This window comes from Mustelus asterias, chromosome 4 (assembly GCF_964213995.1).
Source record: "Mustelus asterias chromosome 4, sMusAst1.hap1.1, whole genome shotgun sequence".
NCBI lineage: Eukaryota > Metazoa > Chordata > Chondrichthyes > Carcharhiniformes > Triakidae > Mustelus > Mustelus asterias.
In genome coordinates this window covers 83,211,406-83,234,421 of record NC_135804.1, presented here as the reverse complement: position 1 = coordinate 83,234,421, position 23,016 = coordinate 83,211,406, and the positions used below count along the sequence as shown (strand labels likewise).

Here is a 23,016-nt window from a genome sequence, read left to right as displayed (position 1 = left end):
ATTGTTTGAAGGTAGAGGTTTCTGCAAGCTGCTCTGAAACTCATTTTTTCTTTGAAAGGTTCAAAGCTGTCTACATTCACCATAGCAAGTATATTTATGGTTGCTGACTAAAAGTGGCATTTAAGTCTCGAAGAGGAATGTAGCTTATTTGGAACTGAAATAATAAGTTAGAAATTAAAGTTGCTTCCTTTTCATTTTCAAATATTGTTCAATGTAGGGTCATCCCGACTCAACGTTGGCTCTAATCGCTCTCCACAGATACTGTCAGACCTGCTGAGCTTTTCCAGCATTTTCTATTTTTGTTTCGGATTCCAGCATCCGCAGTATTTTATATTATATTGTTCAACTATTAATAGTTAAGTTGCTTCATTTGTTATATTTGAACAGTTATCAAATAAAGTTTACTTAACTATAAAATATCCCTAATTTGTCAGTGGAATTATTACTGCAGTGAAGCATCCTATCCTCACACTTATGCCAAAATAGAAAAATTGTTGGGGTCTGGTCTGACGTCCTAATGCAACTTGGCGTTCTGGTCCAATACCCTAACAAATTAAATATAGGAAAGGAAAAGTTCTAGAACAAATTGATTTCTAAAGATGGCACTGCTTTGGGACTAAAACTTGACCACATAAACAGCAGAACTCAATAGGGTAATTTCTTATCTACAGTACTTTTTCAACTCTTGAAAGCTGAAAAATGATGTTTTAAAGCAAAAATAAACCTGTGTGGAGAACCAGGATCTATTGTGTAAGACACACAGGTTGAAAAGATATGATTTAAAACTTAAATTAAGGTGCAGTGAACAAGTGGCATCAGGCCAGGACTTCAAACTCCTGAAGGGCGATGGGGTGACTGATGGAGGTGAAGAATATTGCAGCTTTATTTTTAAGGAAGGAATCAGTTGAGAATCAGACAGTTGGGGTATCAGACTTTTTGGAGGGACTGACAGGAAGGTAAGGGAGGTGGTGTAACTCTGATATTTAAGGATGACATCAGGGCAGTAGTGAGTGATGATATAGGTTCTATAGAAAAAAAGGTTGAATCCATTTGGGTGGAAATTAGAAATAGTAAGGAGAAAAAGTCACTGATAGGTGTAGTCTATAGGCCACCAAATAATAACATGGTGGGGCAAGAAATAAACAAAGAAATAACTGATGCATGTAAAAATGGTACAGCAATTATCATGGGGGATTTTAATCTACATGTCAATTGGTCAAACCAGGTTGGTCAAGGCAGCCTTGAGGAGGAGTTCATAGAATGTATCCGCGATAGCTTCCTTGAACAGTACGTAATGGAACCTATGAGGGAGCAAGCTATCCTAGGTCTATTTAAGAAGGGTAGCAAGGATAACCCGGGTAATTATAGGCCGGTGAGCTTGACGTCTGTGGTAGGGAAATCGTTGGAGAAGATTCTTAGAGATAGGATATATGCGCATTTAGAACTGAATAATCTCATTAGTGATAGACAGCATGGTTTTGTACGAGGGAGGTCATGCCTCACAAATTTAGTTGAGTTTTTTGAGGAGGTGACAAAAACGATTGACGAGGGAAGGGCCGTGGATGTCGTCTATATGGATTTTCGTAAAGCGTTTGACAAGGTCCCTCATGGCAGGCTGGTGCAGAAGGTTAAATCTCACGGGATAAAAGGTGAGCTAGCTAGATGGATGGAGAACTGGCTTAGCCATAGAAGACAGAGGGTAACAATGGAGGGGTCTTTTTCTGGTTCGAGGTCTGTGACTAGTGGTGTTCCGCAGGGCTCTGGAGTGCGACCTCTGCTGTTTGTGATATATATAAATGATTTGGAGGAAGATGTAGCTGGTGTGATCAGTAAGTTTGCGGACGACACAAAGATTGCTGGAGTTGCGGATAGTGATGAACATTGTCAGAGAATACAGCAGGATATAGATAGGCTGGAACATTGAGCGGAGAAATGGCAGATGGAATTCAATCCAGATAAATGCGAAGTGATGCATTTCGGCAGATCTAATGTAAGGGGGAGCTATACAATAAATGGCAGAACCATCAGGAGTATAGACACACAGAGGGACCTGGGTGTACAAGTCCACAGATCCTTAAAGGTGGCAGCACAGGTGGAGAGGGTGGTGAAGGCGGCATATGGCATGCTTGCCTTTATTGGACGGGGCATAGAATATAAAAGTTGGCATATGATGTTGCGATTGTATAGAACGTTGGTTAGGCCACATTTGGAATACTGCGTCCAGTTCTGGTCGCCACACTACCAGAAGGACGTGGAGGCTTTGGAGAGAGTACAGAAAAGGTTTACCAGGATGTTGCCTGGTATGGAGAGTCTCAGCTATGAGCACTGATTGGATAAACTGGGGATGTTCTCCCTGGAAAGACAGAGGATGAGGGGAGACTTAATAGAGGTGTATAAAATTATGAAGGGCATAGATAGGGTGAACGGTGGGAAGCTTTTTCCCAGGTCGGAGGTGATGAACACAAGGGGTCACAGGTTCAAGGTGAGGGGGGCAAGGTTCAACACAGATGTCAGGGGGACGTATTTTACACAGAGGGTGATGGGGGCCTGGAATGCACTCCCAAGCAAGGTGATTGAGGCGGACACGCTGGGATCGTTTAAGACTTATCTAGATAGCCATATGAACAGACTGGGAATAGAGGGATACAAACGAATGGTCTAGTTGGACACATGAGCGGCGCAGGCTTGGAGGGCCGAAGGGCCTGTTCCTGTGCTGTATTGTTCTTTGTTCTTTGGTCCTGTGGAAAGACAGTAAGAAGTTTAACAACACCAGATTAAAGTCCAACAGGTTTATTTGGTAGCAAATGCCACTAGCTTTCAGAGCATTGCCCCTTCGTTAGGTGGAGTGGAGAAATGCTCACAAACAGGGCATACAGAGACACAAACTCAATTTACAGAATAATGGTTGGAATGCAGTCTTTACAGATAATCAAGTCTTAAAGGTACAAACAATGTGAGTGGAGAGAGCATTACGCACAGGTTAAAGAGATGTGTATTGTCTCCAGACAGGACAGCCAGTGAGATTCTGCAAGTCCAGGCAAGCTGTGGGGATTACAAATAGTGTGACATGAATCCAAGATCCCGGTTGAGGCCGTCCTCATGTGTGCGGAACTTGGCTATCTGTTTCTGCTCAGTGACTCTGCGCTGTCGTGTGTCATGAAAGCCGCCTTGGAGAACGCTTACGCGAAGATTAGAGGCCGGATGCCCGTGACCGCTGAAGTGCTCTCCAACAGGAAGAGAACAGTCTTGCCTGGTGATTGTCGAGCGGTGTTCATTCATCCGTTGTCGTAGCATCTGCATGGTTTCCCCAATGTACCATGCCTCGGGACATCCTTTCCTGCAGTGTATCAGGTAGACAACGTTGGCCGAGTTGCAAGAGTATGTACCGTGTACCTGGTGGATGGTGTTCTCACGTGAGATGATGGCATCCGTGTCGATGATCCGGCATGTCTTGCAGAGGTTGCTGTGGTGGGGTTGTGTGGTGTCATGGTCACTGTACTCCTGAAGGCTGGGTAGTTTGCTGCGGACAATGGTCTGTTTGAGGTTGTGCGGTTGTTTAAAGGCAAGAAGTGGGGGTGTGGGGATGGCCTTGGCGAGATGTTCGTCTTCATCAATGACATGTTGAAGGCTCTGGAGCAGATGCCGTAGCCTGGCCCTGATGGAATACATCCTCGGGTACTAAAAGAGATGGCGAGGGAAATAGCAAATGCACTAGTGGTAATTTACCAAAATTCGCTGGACTCTGGGATGGTTCCCGCAGATTGGAAAACAGCAAATGTGACGCCACTGTTTAAAAAAGGTAGACAAAAGGCGGGTAACTATAGGCCGGTTAGCTTAACTTCTGTAGTAGGGAAAATGCTTGAATCTGTCATCAAGGAAGAAATAGTGAGACATTGGGGATATAAATTGTCCCATTGGTAAGACGCAGCATGGGTTCATGAAGGGCAGGTCATGTTTGACTAATTTGGTGGAATTCTTTGAGAACATTACATGTGCAGTGGACAATGGGGAACCTGTGGATGTGGTTTATCTGGATTTCCAGAAGGCATTTGACAAGGTGCAGCACCAAAGACTGCTGCATAAGATAAAGCTGCACAGTGTTACGGGTAATGTATTAGCATGGATAGAGGATTGGTTAACTAACAGAAAGCAAAGAGTGGGGGTAAATGGGTGTTTTTCTGTTCGGCAATCAGTGACTAGTGGTGTGCCTCAGGGATCAGTGTTGGGGCCGCAATTGTTTACGATTTACATAGATGATTTGGAGTTGGGGACCAACTGTAGTGTGTCAAAATTCTCAGGTGACACAAAGATGAGTGGTAGAGCAAAGTATGCAGAGGATGCTGAAAGTCTGCAAAGCGATATAGATAGTCTAAGTGAGTGGGTGAGGGTCTGGCAGATGGATTACAATGTTGGTAAATGTGAGGTCATCCATTTTGGTAGGAATAACAGCAAAATGAACTATTATTTAAATAGTAAAAAATTGCAGCGTGCTGCTGTGCAGAGGGACCTGGGTGTCCTTGTGCAAGAATCACAAGGAGTTGGTTTGCAGGTGCAGCAGATAATTAAAAAGGCAAATGGAATTTTGTCCTTCACTGCTAGAGGGATGGAGTTTAAAAACAGTGAGGTTATGTTGCAGCTGTATAAGGTGCTGGTGAGGCCACACCTGGAGTACTGTGTACAGTCTTGATCTCCTTACTTGAGAAAGGATATACTGGCACTGGAGGAGGATTCACTAGGTTGATTCTGGAGTTGAGAGGGTTGGCATATGAGGAGCAACTGAGTAGACTGGGGTATACACATTGGAATTCAGAAGAATGAGGGGAGATTTTATAGAAACATATAAGATTATGAAGGGGATAGATAAGCTCGAAGCAGGGCGGTTGTTTCCACTGACAGGTGAAACAAGAATGAATGGGCATGGCCTCAAAATAAGGGGAAGCAGATTTAGGACTGAGTTGAGGAGGAACTTCTTCACACAATGGGTTGTGAATCTGTGGAATTCCCTGCCCAGTGAAGCAGTTGAGGCTACCTCATTGAATGTTTTAAGGCAAGGATAGATACACTTTTGAACAGTAAAGGAATTAAGGGCTATAGTGAGTGGGCGGGTAAGTGGAGCTGAGTCCACGAAAAGATCAGCCAAGATCTTATTGAATGGTGGAGCAGGCTCGAGGGGCCAGATGGCCTACTCCTGCTCCTAGTTCTTATGTTCTTTTGTTCTTATGAGTAGAAGACAGTTCAATAAGTCTCTCAACACAATGAGGATGAAGGGAGGACAAATAACATGGTGAATTGCAGTTTGTGCAAGTACAAAGATGGGAAGTACAGAGAAATAATGTCCATAGTAACAATATATTTAAAACAACATGGATCCAGGAAAGGCAAATCAAGTTTAACTTGAGTTTTGATGAGATAACAAAAGATGTTGGTGCGAATAATGCTGTTGATTTGGTGTACGTGGAGTTCCAACCAGAAGGCATTTAATTGTGAGCTAATTTACAATTTATGGAGTAAAAGGTACAATAGATGAAGGTGAGTGCAGGTGGAGGACCCTGGGACAGGCAGTCAGCAGCACTGAGGGGACAGTTCCAGAGGAGGACACAGAGCCAGGCAGTTAGCAGCACCTAGAGGGGAGTGCGAGCGGTGGCTCTGGAACAGGCAGACAACAGCACGGAGAGGAAAATTCCAAAAGAGGACATAGAGCCAGGCAGTTAGCAGCACCTGGAGGAGAGTGCAAGTGGAGAACGTTGAATGAGTCAGCAGCACCCAGAACTTAAGATCACTAGAGAAACATAAGTTCATTGGTTGGTGAGAAACTGCTGTTGGGGAGGATTATCAAGTAACTAAGAATTAGGAAAACACATTTTTTTTAAAAGATGAAGCTGCTTATTTCCCTATGACTTACTTAAATGTAAGTTAAAGCCAGGGTAAAATAAAGTTGCATAAGTAAGCAAAACTAAAATAAAGTTAACGTTAGGGAAGCAAATTGAAGCCATGACAGGACAACTCGGTTGTGTGGAAGTGTTACCAACTGCAGAATTTTTGAGTTCTGGATTTTGGAGCTCAGGTGGTGGTTAGGTTCACTGTAGTGCGTCTACAAGGCTAAAAGCTAAGTGGATAGCACGTCAGAGAGGTGGTCACACTGCAGCTTAGGAGCCGGGAGGCATAAAGGAAAAGGATAACTGCAAGGCAGTCCAAGAAAACTAGGCAGGGAGTAAAGGAATCTGCAGGGGTCCCACTCAACAATTGGTTTTGCAACTTGGATACCAATAAGGGCATTGGTTCCTTGGAAGAGTACAATCAGAGCCAAGTTTTGTGGCACCACAGGCAGTTCTGCAGGAGGGGATAAAAAAGAGGGGAAGAACAGTAGTGAAAGGGAATTTGTTGGTTAGGGGAACAGACAGTGTAGCGGGATCCCTCTTTTTAACTCCTCTGGGCTTATTTTAGGTTGGGTTCTCCGTCACCCAAACCCCACCAATGCCCGAGTGATTCTCCCTCTTGCCGATGAAACAATGGCCACCTTGCGTCTACTTCACTAGAGTAGCGCTCCCAAGAGAGAGAAAAGGAAACTGCTGCCTATCCACTACCTGGCAGCCTTTCCTGAGTGGGCGGTTTCGAAGCGCCCAGGGTACCCTCAGTTCTGGACTCCGGAATTATGGTAAGGAATATTTATATTGTGACTTAGTCAGAGATCATTGGTGAGAAATTGAAAAGATCAAAACGGACTCCAACGGAAGTCAAAGATATATATATATATATATATTTATTTATTAAAACATCAAGGTCAAAGGTCACCAAACACCAGGAAAACAACACACACTGCCTTATGCTCTATGAGACTATAACTGTGGAAGGAATACTAAAACGGACGCATCGGAATTCTTACTTTACACAAGTTTACCAGTGTCTTAAACTATGAAAGGTGCATGCAAAAGCCCCCCCCCTTTCCCCAAAGCCTCATCCACTATGATGATCTCGGGAACTTCGCGAATTACCAGGGGATACTCACAATCCTAGTTTAAATTGCTCAGTGGGCTTCAGGCTGCATACTGGAGACAACTGAGTGGAGAGTGCTGTCATGCTGGTCCGAAGAGAAAAAAAAAGAACATGGCCGGCCTGACCATCCTTTTATATTGTAAACTTGAATTCTTTTTCCAGCCAACTCCGCCCCCCTTCCAACCGGCAGTTTCCACAGACAAAGGCTTGCTAGGGTTATCTGCAGCTGCGATCTTACAGTCCATAGAGACCAGATGGTCCCATCCCAGGTGACAGGTCCCTTGCTGTCCTGTATTGTTCCATCGGAGATCGTTTAATTGTTTTCCCATTAGGGAAATGGGCTTCTCCTCGCTCTGGGACAAGGCCATTATCACCTGTATTGAGTCCAGACCAGGTGCATTGTCTTGCTGCCGGCCTAGTCTGGTGATGTCGTCAGGTCCTTTTGTTCTGCTGATAACCTAATCAGCAGTCTGTCTGGTTTCTGGCTGCTTGCAATTTTTGGACTGGGCCCCTTCACACACACACACACACACACACACACACACACACACACACACACACACACACACACAGGCTGGCTGGGCTCACTGACCAGGTCAAGTCCTGCAGTCAAGTGTGGCCACTTTCACAGTTCTTTAGGGTTCAAGTCCTTTTCCCAGCTCATAAAAAAGGCCTGAGTTACCCGAAAAACTTACAACAGGCATTTTTTGTGGCTGCAGTTATGACTCCAGAATGGTATGTTGGCTCCCTGCTACCGGGGTCAAGGATGTCACAGAGCGGCTGCAGGACATTTTTCTGGGGGAGGGTGATCAGCCAGAGATTGTGGTCTACATCGGTACCAGTGTCTTAGGTAGGAGAGGAAAATGAGGTACTGAAAGCAGACTTTAGGAAGGAGATTGGAAAAACAGAACCTCTAAAGCAGTAATCTCAGGATTACTCTCAGTCCTACATGCAAGCAAGTATAGGAACAAGACAATTGAGTGATTAAGCATGTGGTTGTAAGGTGTAGGAGGGAGGGCATCGGATTTCTGAGGCATTGGGACCAGTTTTGGGGGAAGGTGGGACCTATGCAAGCCAGACAGTCTACATCTGAACAGCACTTGGATGAATATCCTTGCAAGGAAAATTTGCATGGGCTGTTGCGGGAACCTGAGGACAAATTCGGAGCAGGGAACAGGAGTTGGAGAATTAGTGAGTAACTTTGAAAGACAGAAGCAGCACAGGTTAGAAAGTGTACAGCACAGGAATTTGGCGGTGTTCGAAAGTACATGTGTAAATATAAGGAGCATAATAAATAAAGCCAAAGAGCTGAGGGCACAGAAACACATGGCGGCACGAAATCATCACTATAACAAAAACCTAGCTTAAGGAGGAACAAAAACGCAGGTCAGCAACCCTGGATATAGAGCTTTCAGGCAGGATATAGGGTGATTAAAAAAGGTGGGGGTATAACACTATTGGTTAGAGAATCAATTACAGCTGTGAGGAGGGAAGATGTACTACATGAAGCATCAAATGATGCCAAGCTCAGAAATAAAAAAGAGGCAGCTACACTGCTAGGACTGTACTATAGACGCCCAGATAGTGGGAGGGAGTTTGAAGAACAAATATGTAAACAGATTGTTGAGTGCAATAACAATAAGGAAGTCAGCATTCAGGACTTCAGCATTCGGGACTTCAGTATTCGGGACTTCAACTGCCATAATATCAATTGAGATACAAACAGTGTGAAGGGTACAGAGGGCACAAAATCCTCAAACTGCATTCAAGAGAACATTTTAGCCAGCACCTAACAAGTCCGACAAGAGGGGATGCAATTCTAGATTTAGTCTTAGGAACTTAAGCTTGGCAAGTGGATGAAGTAGCAGTGGGGACCATTTTGGAGATAATGACCATGATATAGTTAGATTCACCATCATTATGGACAAGGACAAAGATAGAACAGGAGTAAAAGTACTCCGTGGGGCGGCATGGTAGCACAGTGGTTAGCACTGCTGCTTCACAGCTCCAGGGTCCCGGGTTCGATTCCCGGCTCGGGTCACTGTCTGTGTGGAGTTTGCACATTCTCCTCGTGTCTGTGTGGGTTTCCTCCGGGTGCTCCGGTTTCCTCCCACAGTCCAAAGATGTGCGGGTTAGGTTGATTGGCCAGGTTAAAAATTGCCCCTTAGAGTCCTGAGATGCGTAGGTTAGAGGGATTAGCGGGTAAATATGTGGAGGTAGGGCCTAGGTGGGATTGTGGTCGGTGCAGACTCGATGGGCCGAATGGCCTCCTTCTGCCCTGTAGGGTTTCTATGATTTCTATGATTTTTTAAATTGGGAGAAGACAAATTTTACAAAGCTGGGAGATGAAATGGATACAGCTATTAGAAGGAATAAGGAGAGTGATGATTCAGGCATTCTAGTTAGAGAGGGCGTGTGAAACATTAGATACAATAAACATAGTAAGAGAGGAAGCGCTGGAGGGACAGACATCCTTGAAACTGAATAAATCACCAGATGGATTGTATCCCAGTCTGTTGAAGAAAGCCAGGGAAGAAATAGCGGATGATCTGAGGATTATTTTCCAATCTTCACTAGATACAGGTCAGGTACCAGAGGATTGGAGGTGTGCGAAAGTTCTACCATTATTTGAAAAGGGTGCGAGGGATAGGCCAGAAAATATAGGCCAGTCAGTCAAACTTTGGTGGTAGGAAAATTATTGGAAACAATTCTGAGAGACAGAATAAATTGTCACTTAGGCACGGATTGAACAAGGAAAGCCAGCATGGTTTTGTTAAGGAACTTACTAATTTAACAGAATTTTTGAGGAAGTAAAAAGGAGGATTGATGAGGACAGTGCAGTGAATATTGTCAACATGGATTTCAGTAAGGCATTTAACAAGGTCCCACATGGCAGACTGGTCAGAAAAGTGAGATCTCATGAAATACAAGGGAAGGTGGCAGGTTGGGCCCAAAATTGGCTCAGTGACAGAAAACAAAGGGTAATGGTCGATGAATGTTTTTGCAAATGGAAAACAGTTTCCAGTGGTGTTCCACAGGGCTCAGTGTTGGGGCCCTTGCTGTTTGTTGTATATATTAATGATTTAGATTTAAATGTGGTGATGTGATTGGGAAATTTGCGAATGACACAAAAATTGATGGTGTAGTTGATAATGAAGAGGATAGTTGTCGACTCCAGAATGTTATTAGTGGTGTGGTTGCAGGGACAGAGAAGTGGCAAATGGAATTCAATCCAGAGAAGTGTGAAGCAATGCATTTGAGGAGGGCAAACAGTTAAGGTGTACAAGATTATGAGGAGTTTAGACAGGGTAGACAGGAAGGATTTGTTTCCCCGAGCTGAGGGGTCAATTACAAGAGGGCATGGGTTTAAGGTGATTGGTAGAAGGATTAGAAGGGACACGGGAAATTCTTTTTTCATCCAGTGGGTGATGGGCATCTGGAATTCACTGCCTAAGCTGGTGGTTGAGGCTGAAACGCTCAACTCAAAGAACAGTACAGCACAGGAAACAGGCCCTTCGGCCCTCCAAGCCTGTGCCGCTCCTTGGTCCAACTAGATCAATCGTTTGTATCCCTCCATTCCCAGGCTGCTCATGTGACTATCCAGGTAAGTCTTAAACGATGTCAGCGTGTCTGCCTCCACCACCCTACTTGGCAGCGCATTCCAGGCCCCCACCACTCTCTGTGTAAAAAACATCCCTCTAATATCTGAGTTATACCTCGCCCCTCTCACCTTGAGCCCGTGACCCCTCGTGATCGTCACTTCTGATCTGGGAGAAAGCTTCCCACCGTTCACCCTATCTATCCCCTTCATAATCTTGTACACCTCTATTAGATCTCCCCTCATTCTCCGTCTTTCCAGGGAGAACAACCTCAGTTTACCCAATCTCTCCTCATAGCTAAGACCCTCCATACCAGGCAACATCCTGGTAAACCTTCTCTGCACTCTCTCTAACGCCTCCACGTTCTTCTGGTAGTGCGGCGACCAGAACTGGACGCAGTACTCCAAATGTGGCCTAACCAGCGTTCTATACAGCTGCATCATCAGACTCCAGCTTTTATACTCTATACCCCGTCCTATAAAGGCAAGCATACCATGTGCCGCCTTCTCCACCTGTGTTGCCACCTTCAAGGATTTGTGGACTTGCACACCTAGGTCCCTCTGTGTTTCTATACTCTTGATGGTTCTGCCATTTATTGTATAACTCCTCCCTACATTATTTCTTCCAAAATGCATCACTTCGCATTTATCTGGATTAAATTCCATCTGCCACCTCTCCGCCCAATTTTCCAGCCTATCTATATCCTGCTGTATTGCCCGACAATGTTCATCGCTATCCGCAAGTCCAGCCATCTTCATGTCATCCGCAAACCTGCTGATAACACCAGTTACACCTTCTTCCAAATCATATATATATATATATATATATCACAAATAGCAGAGGTCCCAGTACAGAGCCCTGCAGAACACCACTGGTCACAGACCTCCAGCCGGAAAAAGACCCTTCGACCGCTACCCTCTGTCTCCTATGGCCAAGCCAGTTCTCCACCCATCTAGCCACTTCTCATTTAAAAGGAAACTGGATCTGCTGTAACCTGAAAAGCCAGGTGCTGGGAAGTTGAAATAACTTCCCAGTTATTTTTTTCTTTTTTTTGTTGGGCACAGACACAATGGGCTGAATGGCCTCTTTCTCCACTGTAACTTTTCTATGGTTCTACAGGAGAAACATGGATACGAAATGGGTTGAGTAACAAGAAACAAAGAACCATGGTGAATGGTTATTCTTCAGACTGGATGAAGGTTTATAATGGAGTTTTCAGTGGTCCGTGTTCGGACACCTGCAGCTTCCTGGTGTATATTAATGACCTGGACTTTGATATACAGGGCACAATTTCAAAATTTTGCAATGCTGGGTAGCATTGTAAACTAAAAGGAGGATATTGTAGAAATTTAGCAGGATGTAGGTTAGTGGAATGGGCGGACAAGGAGCAGATGAAATTTAATACGGAGAAGTGTGAAGTGATTCATTTTGGTAGGAAGAATAAGAAGAGGCAGCATTAAATAAAGGGTAGAATTCTAAAGGGAACATAGGAGCAGAAGGGTCCAGGTGTCATGTGGGATGTTCGACCACAGTTTGTCTGTTAATTCACATGTTCCTCTTATTAACCCTGAATGTTAAGAGTATAAGATAAATATTGTAAATTGTTATCTTTTTGACCTTGTATAGCAAGACTTATTTTTGTTTGTTCAAAACCTGGAGAATCTTGTGGCCTTAGCTTAGCAAGTGTCTTGAATCTCAAACTTTATCTACTTTAACAAAACGTTACTGACCCTTAACCATATCTTAGCATAAACTTGACCCACAGAAGATTTAAAGCAAAGATTTCCTCTACGTTTATGATGAATGGCTCTATATGCTCACTATAGTTAGGGATTCATTGTGCGCATACTGTGTGCATTGTGTTTGTGCACTCTGAAAGAAAGACGTGAATGTCAAGTGGAATTATCAGCAAAAGTCTGAATTGTGAGTGGAAATGATTGTTCTGCTTTGTAAGCAATAATGTGAAGGACTAGAGAGAGAGAAGTTAAGTCATAGGATGAAGCATTGCAAGTAGAGGGACTTGAGAGGAAACTTTGTAGCCATGAACATAGCTTTAATGGAAAACCACATGTTAGTATTTTATTTGGAAATACATGGACAAGACCATGTCAGACTTGAGAGATATCCAGTTAATAGCAGACAAGCCACAGGAAGGCTCCAAAGGTGTTTAAAATTGACAGGAAGCTCAACAGTCATGTTAATGCCTGAAGCATACTGGCTACCATGGATTTTAAAGTGATGTATAATTTGAGAGTTAACACTTTCTAAAGCCACAGAACTTAAAAAGATTTGTGAAATAATGATTGGAAGTTTAGGAAAAATAGTGTTTCTTAGGGGATGGAAAATGTCTAAGAAGAAACCAAAATGGTTTGTGCAATCAAAACTGAAATTATTCTTCCAGTTCTCTATACATAGCATGTACTAGGTCAGGATTGCCTTGACGGAATCTTGCAAACTGATTTTCTGCAGCTAATGTGTTGACCTTCAATACCAGAACTCAGTAAGCATCAGTAAAGGTCATTCGCTCCATCACCCTTGCTTCAGTATCTGTGAGCTAAAATTTGGAAAACTAAACATTTAATTTGATGAAGAGCAACAGGAAGGACTTTGTGAATATGAATGGAAGAGGATATCATTATGAAATTGGAACTGATTCCTGTAACAGAAGAAACAATTTGGAAATAGATGAAAGGCAACTTGGGGAAGGGAGCCAATGGCAATGGTTAGGATGCTTGCACTGCCAATGTAAAATAGTTGTGCAGCATTAATACATACAACTATTGAAAAATCCAAGTGTGCCATAAATAAATGAGTTTTAAGTGATAGAGTTATTCACTTATAAATTACAGAATACATCATGCAACCAGCATTTTTGCTAACCATCATTAATTTCATGAAAGCAACCATGTTTTGTCATGTTGCAAGAACAGAGTTACTCCCTATTCTAGTGGAGTGCAGTTTGGCAGGATTTCAGAACCTTGCTTTCAGGACCACTGTACATGTGCGATTCATTCCAAACTTGACATTCTAAAATCAAGCAGCAGTTGCAACTGTGCAGCCATAACATTAGCCTAGAATTCTTGTACTAATCTCCATGGGTGAAAAGGACATGAGGAAAATATTCATCTTTTTCTTTTTCTTAGGTGCCTATGTCTTTCTCAAGGATCCACCTGAAGGATTCTTCCCCAGAATGGGCGTGATAACAGTATCTGGATTGGCTGGATTAATTCTGGCATCAAGAGGTAGATAGTGATCATGGAACAATCATTTCTTTAGAACAAGGATAAACTCTTTGGATACACATATCAATGGGTTCACATTACTTCAGATTTGTTACCTGTAATTGTGGCTGTCAATCTAATTTCATAGAATCAACACTGAAGGAGGCCATTTGACCCATGAGTCCATGCTGGCTCACTGCAGGATCAATATAGCTCGTCCCACTTCCATGGCCTTTACCTATAGCGCTGCATTTTTTTTTCCTCTTAAAGTGCTTATACAATTCATTTTTGGAGGCCAGAATTGAATCTACCTGTACCACCAGTCAGACGGTGCATTCGGATCCTAACTACTCACTGTAACATCAATTTTTCCTCATGTCGCCTTTGATTCTTTTACCAATCATAAGATTTAGGAGCAGAAGTCGCCATGCAGCCCATCGAGTCTGCTCCACCATTCAATGAGCTCATGACTTTTCCATAAGAATCATCTTAAAATCTATGTCCTCGGGCTCTCAACCCATCTGCCAAAAGGAACAGTTTCTCTCTACCTATTCTGTTTGGACCCTCATGATTTTGAACACCTTTCTCAAATGTCCTCTCAACCTTCTCTGAGGAGAACAACCCTAGCTTCTCCAATCTGTCCACATGACTAAAGTCCCACACCTCTTCATATCCTTCCTAAAGTGTCTTGCCCTGAATCGGACCCGATCTAAGGCTGACCAGAGTAAAGGTTCATCATAACGTGGGATCATAATAGCACAGAGGCAGCCCATTCGGTCCATTGAGTCCAGCTGGATACCTGTAGAGTGATCCAGTCGATTCCATTCCCCTGCTCTACTCCTGTAACTCTGAACATTTATTTTCCTTGTGTCCATCTAATTTTCTATCAGCACTTAAAAGCTGCATAGGTAATCATATGAATAAGCAAAATGCAAATCCTCAGAAAGTTCTTCCTTAACCATGTGAAATGGTGTTTGGATAATGATTGGTAATTGTGATTATCTGCCATTTTCTCCAGTTGTGCCTCAGTTAGAAAGTCTATAGCCCCTTTCACAACCTAGGTTTCCCAAAGTGCCTTACAACCGAAAAACGTTTGAAGTATAGTTACAGTTGTAATGTTGGAGATACAACAGCCCAAGGGTCTGAAGCAAGGTTCCCTCAAACAGCAATGAAATAGGTTGACTGCTTTAGTGATATTGGATAAAAGATGAATATTGACCAGAACACTAGGGAGACTCTGTTGCTCTTCCAATAGTGCCATGAGATCTTTTTGTGTTAACCTAAGGGCAGATGGGGCTAGGTTTAACATTGCATCTGAAAGTCAACACCTCTGAAAATGCAGTACTCTCGCCATAGTGCACTAGAGTATCAACCTAGATTATGTACTGACATCTCTGACAATTACTTCAAGGGAAGAAGTTATCAAAACATCAACCCAACACCAATTAGAATGAAGGCCTGGTTAACAGCAACATTGTTGAAACTCTACAACAGGTAGGCTCAAAAAGACACCAGGAAGTTTATACTAAGAAAAACAAACAACATAATTAATTAAGAAGGAAGAAGATAGAGACCAGAATCAATAGATAAATACTGGAGGAGAGAAGAACCAAAAAAGGATGGGAAGTGTTTTTAACTGAACAACTGACAGAGAAAAATGGTTTGGAATGATGAGCTGTTGAGAACCATTTGACAAAATCGTTGGCAAGTGAAATGAACAGAGTGAGGATATTTAAGAGAGACCTGAAAGGCTTACATTAAAAAGCCTAGCTTCCATATATAGGTGAGGACAGGTTAGATTTAAATAAGAAAAGCAGAGTTAATCATAGAATCCAACTGTGCAGAAGGAGGTCATTTGGCCCATCGAGTCTGCACCAACCACAACCCCACCCAGGCCCTATCCCCATAATCCCATGCATTTACCCTAGCTAGCCCCCTGAATTTAGGGGCAATTTAGCATGGCCAATCTACCTAACCCGCACATCTTTGGACTGTGGGAGGAAACTGGAGCACCCGGAGGAAATCCATGCAGACACGGGGAGAATGTGCAAACTCCACACACTGTCACCCAAACCGGGAACTGAGCCTGAGTTCCTGGCACTGTGAGGCTGCAGTGCTAACCATTGTGCCACCGTTTCGCCTCTGTGCCACTGTTTAAGTTGATATGTCTGCTACCCCACCATTTCTCCAACCACTAAATAAATGCCATTCTTCGGTGTTGGAATCGTTGATGCTGATGGTTTGTTCATTATTTTAAGTTGATTTAGTTTGCAACATGACTTTGTTAAAACATGGCTTCAAAAATCTTGCAGCAACCTTTCTGTGATGTGTTATTTGCACTAACTGATTTGATTTTGCATAGGTCCGCAGTTTAAGAAGATGTTGTATCCTGCAGGACTTGCAACTGTAGGAATGGCCATTTGTTACCCTCAAGAAGCTATTTCAGTAGCAAAGGTAATATTTCACACCATTTTTATTAGTGTTATATTTTTCTTCTGATATGTGAATGATTACAAGGGTATGCAGTGTTCAAAAGCGTAATGTGGTTTGGGAGTGGAAGCTTTACTTTCGAAGTAGTTGGGCATACTCGACAAACTGAATGCATCTCTGATTTTGGTGTAATAACGCTTATTATTGAAACCTGTATGGACTCGATGCTTTTTTTTATGTGATGAACAATGAATTAATCTGCTTCTTAGGTGGAGCTAATGTTGGAAGAATAAGGAGTGAAATCAATTGGTTGGAGTTTAAATTATTTTTCCATTTCGGGTGGCAACCTTTTTTGAATTAAAAAACTATTTTGATCAGTCAACATTGAAAACATTTCTTCGTGGTCAAACAATTTACATGGATGTATCATGTTTAATGTAATTGGATAAAGTCCCAAGGTGCTTAATGAACAATATTAATAAAAGCTTATTTTAACATACAGCTGCAGAAGGAGAAATCATAAAGATGCCCAACAGCTTGAACAAGAGAAAGCTTTATAGGAGTGTCTTAAAGAAGGATAGAGAGGTTAAGGGGGTGAATATCAAGGTATGGGACCAAGGCAGCTGAAAACAGGGTGGCACAATGGTTAGTACTGCTGCCTCACAGCTGCAGAGACCAGGGTTCAATTCCTGGCTTGGGTCACTGTCTGTGTAGACTTCGCACATTCTCCCTGTGTCTGCGGGGTTTCCTCCGGGTGCTCCGGTTTCCTCCCACAGTCCCAAAGACGTGCTAGTTAGGTGTATTGGCATGCTAAATTCTCCCTCAGTGTCCCCGAACAGGCACCGGAGTGTGGCGACTAGGGGATTTTCACAGTAACTTCATTGCAGTGTTGATGTAAGCCTACTTGTGACACTAATAAATAAACTTAAACTTTAAAACATGGCCAGTAATAGTAGAGCGATTAAAGCAGAAGAAGCCAGAATTTGAGGAGCACAGCAATCTGAGCATTGTAAGGCTATTTATAGCAAGTTAAGAAATAGGCAGCTGAGTTCTGGATAAGTACTTTATTGGACATGTAATTGGTCATTTTAAAATTCCAAATGATAATTTTCTTTTGGGTTTTGGTGTTAATACTATTAGAAAACTTGGTAGAGGGCGCATCAATTTACCAAACATGTATGAACAGAATAATTTATGTGCTAGGATACAATTTTGAACAGTGAAATTGTTAATGTTATCCTTTTCTTTTAGTTCTCTGGCCAGAAGATGTATGCTGTCAGCCATGGCAGTTATGAGCTTGTTCGATTTCTCTGGAAAAGAAACGCTGCAAAGAAAGAGAGAGACCTGGAGGTAATTTTGATTTCTATACAAAGTAGTCATTGGACCAGTATTTTAACATAACGTGAAAATTGAATGAAATGCATAAATTCTTTAGATCATATAAATATAATACACTTATTAGAAATGATAAGTGTAGCTTGCAACTACTTTTTCTGCATTTGCATTGTGTGTTAAGCTGTGTTGTGTCGTGTTTCACTTGACATTCATAATGAAATTGATTTTTTGATGCTCATGGCATGGATTGATTACCCTTTTCATATGGAAATGCAAAGCATAAAATGATCCTCAACTACAACATTGACTCTGTTGCCTTGTTTAGTATTAAGAGGGGTGTTGGATTCAGTCCTGGACCTGACCTCTCTGTATTTGGTAACACTATTTTCATCTCCCAATGTTTCTCTCGTCCCCTGTTCTTCTGAAAGTGCTCATTGAGTTCTATATGGGCAAGCATCTCTCCATCACCATTCTTAATGAGATCAGTTATGTCAGCACTGAGTATGAACTATTTTCTCAGTACCTCCCTGCTCTAAGCCAGTTGATGGATTTTGGAACCAACAGATGTATAAACATGGCCTTGATATCTCTTCTCTTATCCAACCTACTAACCTCCATATCCCATTCTCCACGGTGTATTTTCTGACTAATGTCTGCTATGTGGACCAGCTGAAGAAATTTGAAGATTAAATGAAAAGAATTGTTAATAAACATTGTGCAGTTTTATAACCAGATTTTCTTCAGCTGGTTCCATTTATTACACGAAGGAAGTTGAAAAAAGAGGAAACATACACATGGTGTGAAATGGCATTTGGAATTCAGGAATTAATCTCATTTGCCAGTTTAGTAGCTAGCATTCTCCTAACCTCAGCTGTTTCACAAATATTAAGATGGGTCTTGAGCAAGACTGAAATGTGCATACTGCTTCCAAAGGTCATTGGATTCAACAGGAAGGATGCACATCCTGGGAGTTCAGAAACATTGATTATTAAAATGTCATGAACAAATATAGAAAATATTCAAAACGACCACTGGAATGTTAGCCTAAAACCGTGAGGATGAGAATACAAGGGGGCAGTGTAGCAGTCACGCTTCAGTGAAACAAAGCCCTGGTTAGACCACTGCAGGAGTACTGTATGGTACAGAGGGACCTGGTACATGAATCACATTGGGATGCAGGTACAGCAATTGATTGGGAAGACAAATGGAATGTTAGCATTTATTTCAAGGAGAATCGAATATTAAAGAAGGGAAGTAATGTTACAGTTGTACAGGGTGTCGGTGAGACCACACCCAGAGTATTGTGCACAGTTTTTGTTACTTAAGAAAGGATTTAATTACATTAGAAGTAGCTCAGAGAAGGTTCACTCGACGGATTCCTGGGTTGAAGTGGTTATCTTATAAGAAAAGGTTGAACAGGTTGGGCCTATATCCCTTGGAGTTTAAAAGAAAGTCTAGACTGAAACAAACAAGATCCTGAGGGGACTTGCCAAGATGGATACAGAATATTTCCCTTGGTGGGAGGAGTCTAGAACCAACAGACCCAGTTTAAAAATGCAGGGTCTCCTATTTAAGATTGAAGTGCAGATTTTTTTTTTCGTCAGGAGTCATTTGTTTGTGGAATTCTCTTCCCCAGAGAGCAGAGGAGGCTGAGTCATTGAATATGTTCAAAGCTGAGTTGGATAGATTTTTATTAGCAAGGGAGCAAATTGTTACTGGGATATGAGTTAGGATGCAGATCAGACAAGGTTTCTTGAATGGCAGAACAGTTTGAAAGCTTAAATACACCCTGTTCCTATCTGATGTCCTGAGGATCATCAAACATGGGATAATTCAACACGCTTCATTTGGAAAGAATACAAATTCGGAAAGGTTCATCAGAGCAGTGGCTACTGTCCTTTTGAATGTCTAATCAGGTAACAACATGTAGCTTGTTTATGAATCCAGAGTTCAAAATAGGCCTTTGATTTGCCATTCATTGCTACTTTTGTCTCATGTAGTGCTGAAAAGGGTGTCAGATGTGTGTGAATCTGAGGTGGTCACTCTTAAAGCTGATGTCTTTGTGCTTGCTTTTTGTTTTCTTCCTTCCCCCTAACATTCTTGGAGATGACTAATTTGCATTGGTATTTTAGGGCTCTGTATTAGTCTGGCCCATTTTTATTTGTAAGTCTGCACAAGGTGGTGGATAATGGCAAAGGGAAGTGCTAATTAATGCTAATTTACATTAATTAATAATTTCTGCAATTCATCTAATTAAGGTTAATATATAAAATCCTTTCAATCCAGGTACTGAAATTAAGTTGAGAATGCAATCACCCAACCACTTTTTACAAATGTATTCAACAACTTGCATTTATATGCAACTTGTATTTAAATAGCCCCTTTAATGTGCTAAAATGTCCCAGTATGCTTAAGCACATTGTTAAAAAAATAATAACTTTGATGCAAAGATATCAGAACAGATTAAAGCCTGGTTAAACTTTATGAGCAGCCTAAAGAATCAGATGGAGGCAGAGAAGTTTAGGGAGGGAATGCCAGCGCTTTTCGCCTCAGCAATTGGAAATGGTTGTCAATTATGGAGCAGTTAAAATCGAGAATATGTATTAGTTGCAAAGTCAATAAAAGTAAACACATTTCCAAATGAGCATAAATTTTAACAAAAAAGCATGCTATTCACTCACTCTTGCTAATTAATAGGAATTAAATTGTAAATGCAGACAGGTTGGGGGAAAAGTAATACTTCAAATTCACTTATTTGGAATTGATTTTTTACGTAGAAATCAGATCCTATCGAGGTAATGTCATCTATCCAAAGCAAAAACTGAAAATTTTGGAATCACACAGTGAACTCTAAGGATCAAAGTTTAAAGTTAACCTGTCTTTTATTTTCACAGGTACTGAGGGATGTACCATGTTGTTCCACCTTTTCCTTTCACATTTTTGATTTCCAACATTCGCACTGTACGAGTTTTCTTTTCATCCGTCTTCCTGTCTTTCCTCCTTGTTCGAGCTTGTCAGCAGTTTGTGTAATCAGAGCAATTCAATGGCCAAGTCGAAGGCCCTCGGACATTCCAGAGTTAAATCTCTTCGCAATAAATTGATTGAAAATGATCCACTGCTGTACATTTTTGATCAAACTTTGTAAAACTAAACTGAAGGGAAGCCTTTCCAGTAGAATGAGCATTCTACTACTGCAAAACCTACGTGGAAGTAGATTTGAATATCAATCACAGTTAAATATTTACATTGTTATACTCACCTAAAATTCAACTCTATCATTGTTTTGTTTCTTATGTATAAAGTGATTCCCTGATCCAAGTGGGCCACACTGAGTTGAGGAACCTGGGGCCACATTATTGTAGATTTGTCCCAGATGCTGTTGTCTGTAAACACAGCTTTCTTTAGGGAGTGTAGAATTGCCCCATTGGCTAAAGTAGCTAACGATTACATTTTGATTTATAAAGTGTAATTGTTATAGGGTACATGTTTGTTAGTGTAATAATGCAAATAAGCTGGTCAGTGGGGAACAATTAGTAGTAGGCCTGATAGCAACATTTGTACAGGATGTGAAATAGTCAGAAGGTGATAAGAGCATGGATGAAAGTTTTAATGGCAGTGGGGATGAGCTAGGGGAAAAGATGGATGATGTTTTGGAGGTGCAGACTGGCAATCCTAATAACAGATTGGATATGGGGAAGGGCTGCTGAAGCTCAACTCAGGGTTGGGAAACATATTGAGATAGTGCACTGTCAAGCTGTGTGGGAGGGGAGGTATATAATGCAGGGATCCTGCAAGAAACTAAAAAGCAGCTTCAATCTCGAAACTGGCCACAAAAGAAATTCTGCCTTATGTACAATCTGTGTTAATATTAAACTGGCACTTAAATATTCTACTTGCTTGAAATAAGCACTAAAGTAAGTTCTGCATTTTTATTGTTGTTGTGTTAATTGTTCATTTTAGACCACTAAAGCACAGGAGGACCAGCTAAAGCAAGAAAGCACAAACACTACACTTACAGAGGAATTGCCTCAAAAACTACTACAGTCAGAAGCTACCTTTGTGCCAACAGAAGGTATTTACCAGCATTTCCACTGTTGTCAACCAGTTTGGATATTAGTAATGTGCATCCTATCTTAACATAGGATTGCATTGAATATATGGCATAGAGACAGAGCATTCAGCTCGCCCAACCCATGGTGACATTTATGTTCCACTCGAGCCTCCTCCCATTTTTCCTTATCTAAATCCATTATTGTAACTTTTAATTTCCTTCTCCTACTTGTCGAACTTCCTCTTAAATGCATCCATACTATTTGCTTCAGCCATTCTCTGTGGTAGTGAGTTGTGCATTCTCACCCCTCTTTGGCTCTCCCAGCTACAGAAATTCCCCCAAGCACCCCCAATGACAGCATGAACTGTGGATGTCCTTGACGATCTTCTATCTCTTCTGTTTTGAGAGGACTCTCAGATGCTGGTGAAGTTACTTACAACTTGAATAACCAGAAGTCTACACCCACGTTTTTGGGTAAAGACATTTCTTCTGAATTTCCTATTTTATTTCTTGGTGACTATCTTATATTGATGGCCTCTAAGTTATGCTCTTCCCTACAGTGAAAAAAACAATCTCTGTAGCCATTCTATCAAAATCTTTCATAATTTTAAAGACCACTATTACATCACCGTCTGCTCTTTTTTTTCAGACGAGAGACCCAGCCTGCCAGTCATATATAATATATACATACCCACGTATTTCTGGTATATCATCTTTGTAAATTATCTCTGCGTGGTCTTCAATCCTTCTATATCTTTTTTATAATATGTCACCCAGCACTGCAAGCAACAGCCCTTGGGGTAAATTTTCCAGTCCTGCAAAGTGGTAATCATTGCAGGTGGAGGGAAAATTTGACGGACCTTTTAAAGATCTTTTGATTTCAGGTGGGAATTTCTGGTCTCGGGGTGGGTGTGACTGGAAAATCCCATCCTAAGTGTTGTCCAACCAAGGTTTAATACGGATTTACCACAGCTTCCTACTTTTCAATTCTATCCCTTGAGAAATTAAGTCCAGTTCTTAGTTTGCTTTTTTTTAAATGGCCTTGCTGACCTGTGTTGCAACTTTTAGTGATTGGTGTATTTATACTTGAGATCCCTTTGTTCCTGTGCCCCACATATTGTATGGAAGGTGCAACTCTAAGTTTTATTTATTCTTTTATGGGATGTGGATGTCACTGGCAAGGTCAGTATTTGATGCCTGTACCTAATTGACCCTGCACTATCTGGCCATTACAGAGGGCAGTTAAGAGTCAACCACGCTGCTGTGGATCAGGAATCCCTGTAACCAGACTGGGTAAGGATGACAGATTTCCGTCCCTAAAGAGAATCAGATGGGTTTTTATGAGGATTGATAGTTTCATAATCATCATTATTGAGATGAGCTTTCA

At 41.8% G+C, this 23,016-nt stretch overlaps 1 protein-coding gene across 3 annotated transcripts in view; it reads left to right on the top strand.

Moving 5' to 3' along the window:
- Positions 1-23,016, top strand: part of LOC144492817 (MICOS complex subunit MIC27-like) — a 69,947-nt gene that overhangs the window by 42,058 nt on the left and 4,873 nt on the right. For all 3 annotated transcript variants that reach the window (XM_078211291.1, XM_078211293.1, XM_078211292.1), the window contains 4 exons: positions 13,736-13,834; positions 16,176-16,267; positions 17,495-17,593; positions 21,539-21,650. In XM_078211291.1, the coding sequence (XP_078067417.1) occupies positions 13,736-13,834; positions 16,176-16,267; positions 17,495-17,593; positions 21,539-21,650 (402 nt within the window). The remainder of the gene's footprint in view (positions 1-13,735; positions 13,835-16,175; positions 16,268-17,494; positions 17,594-21,538; positions 21,651-23,016) is intronic.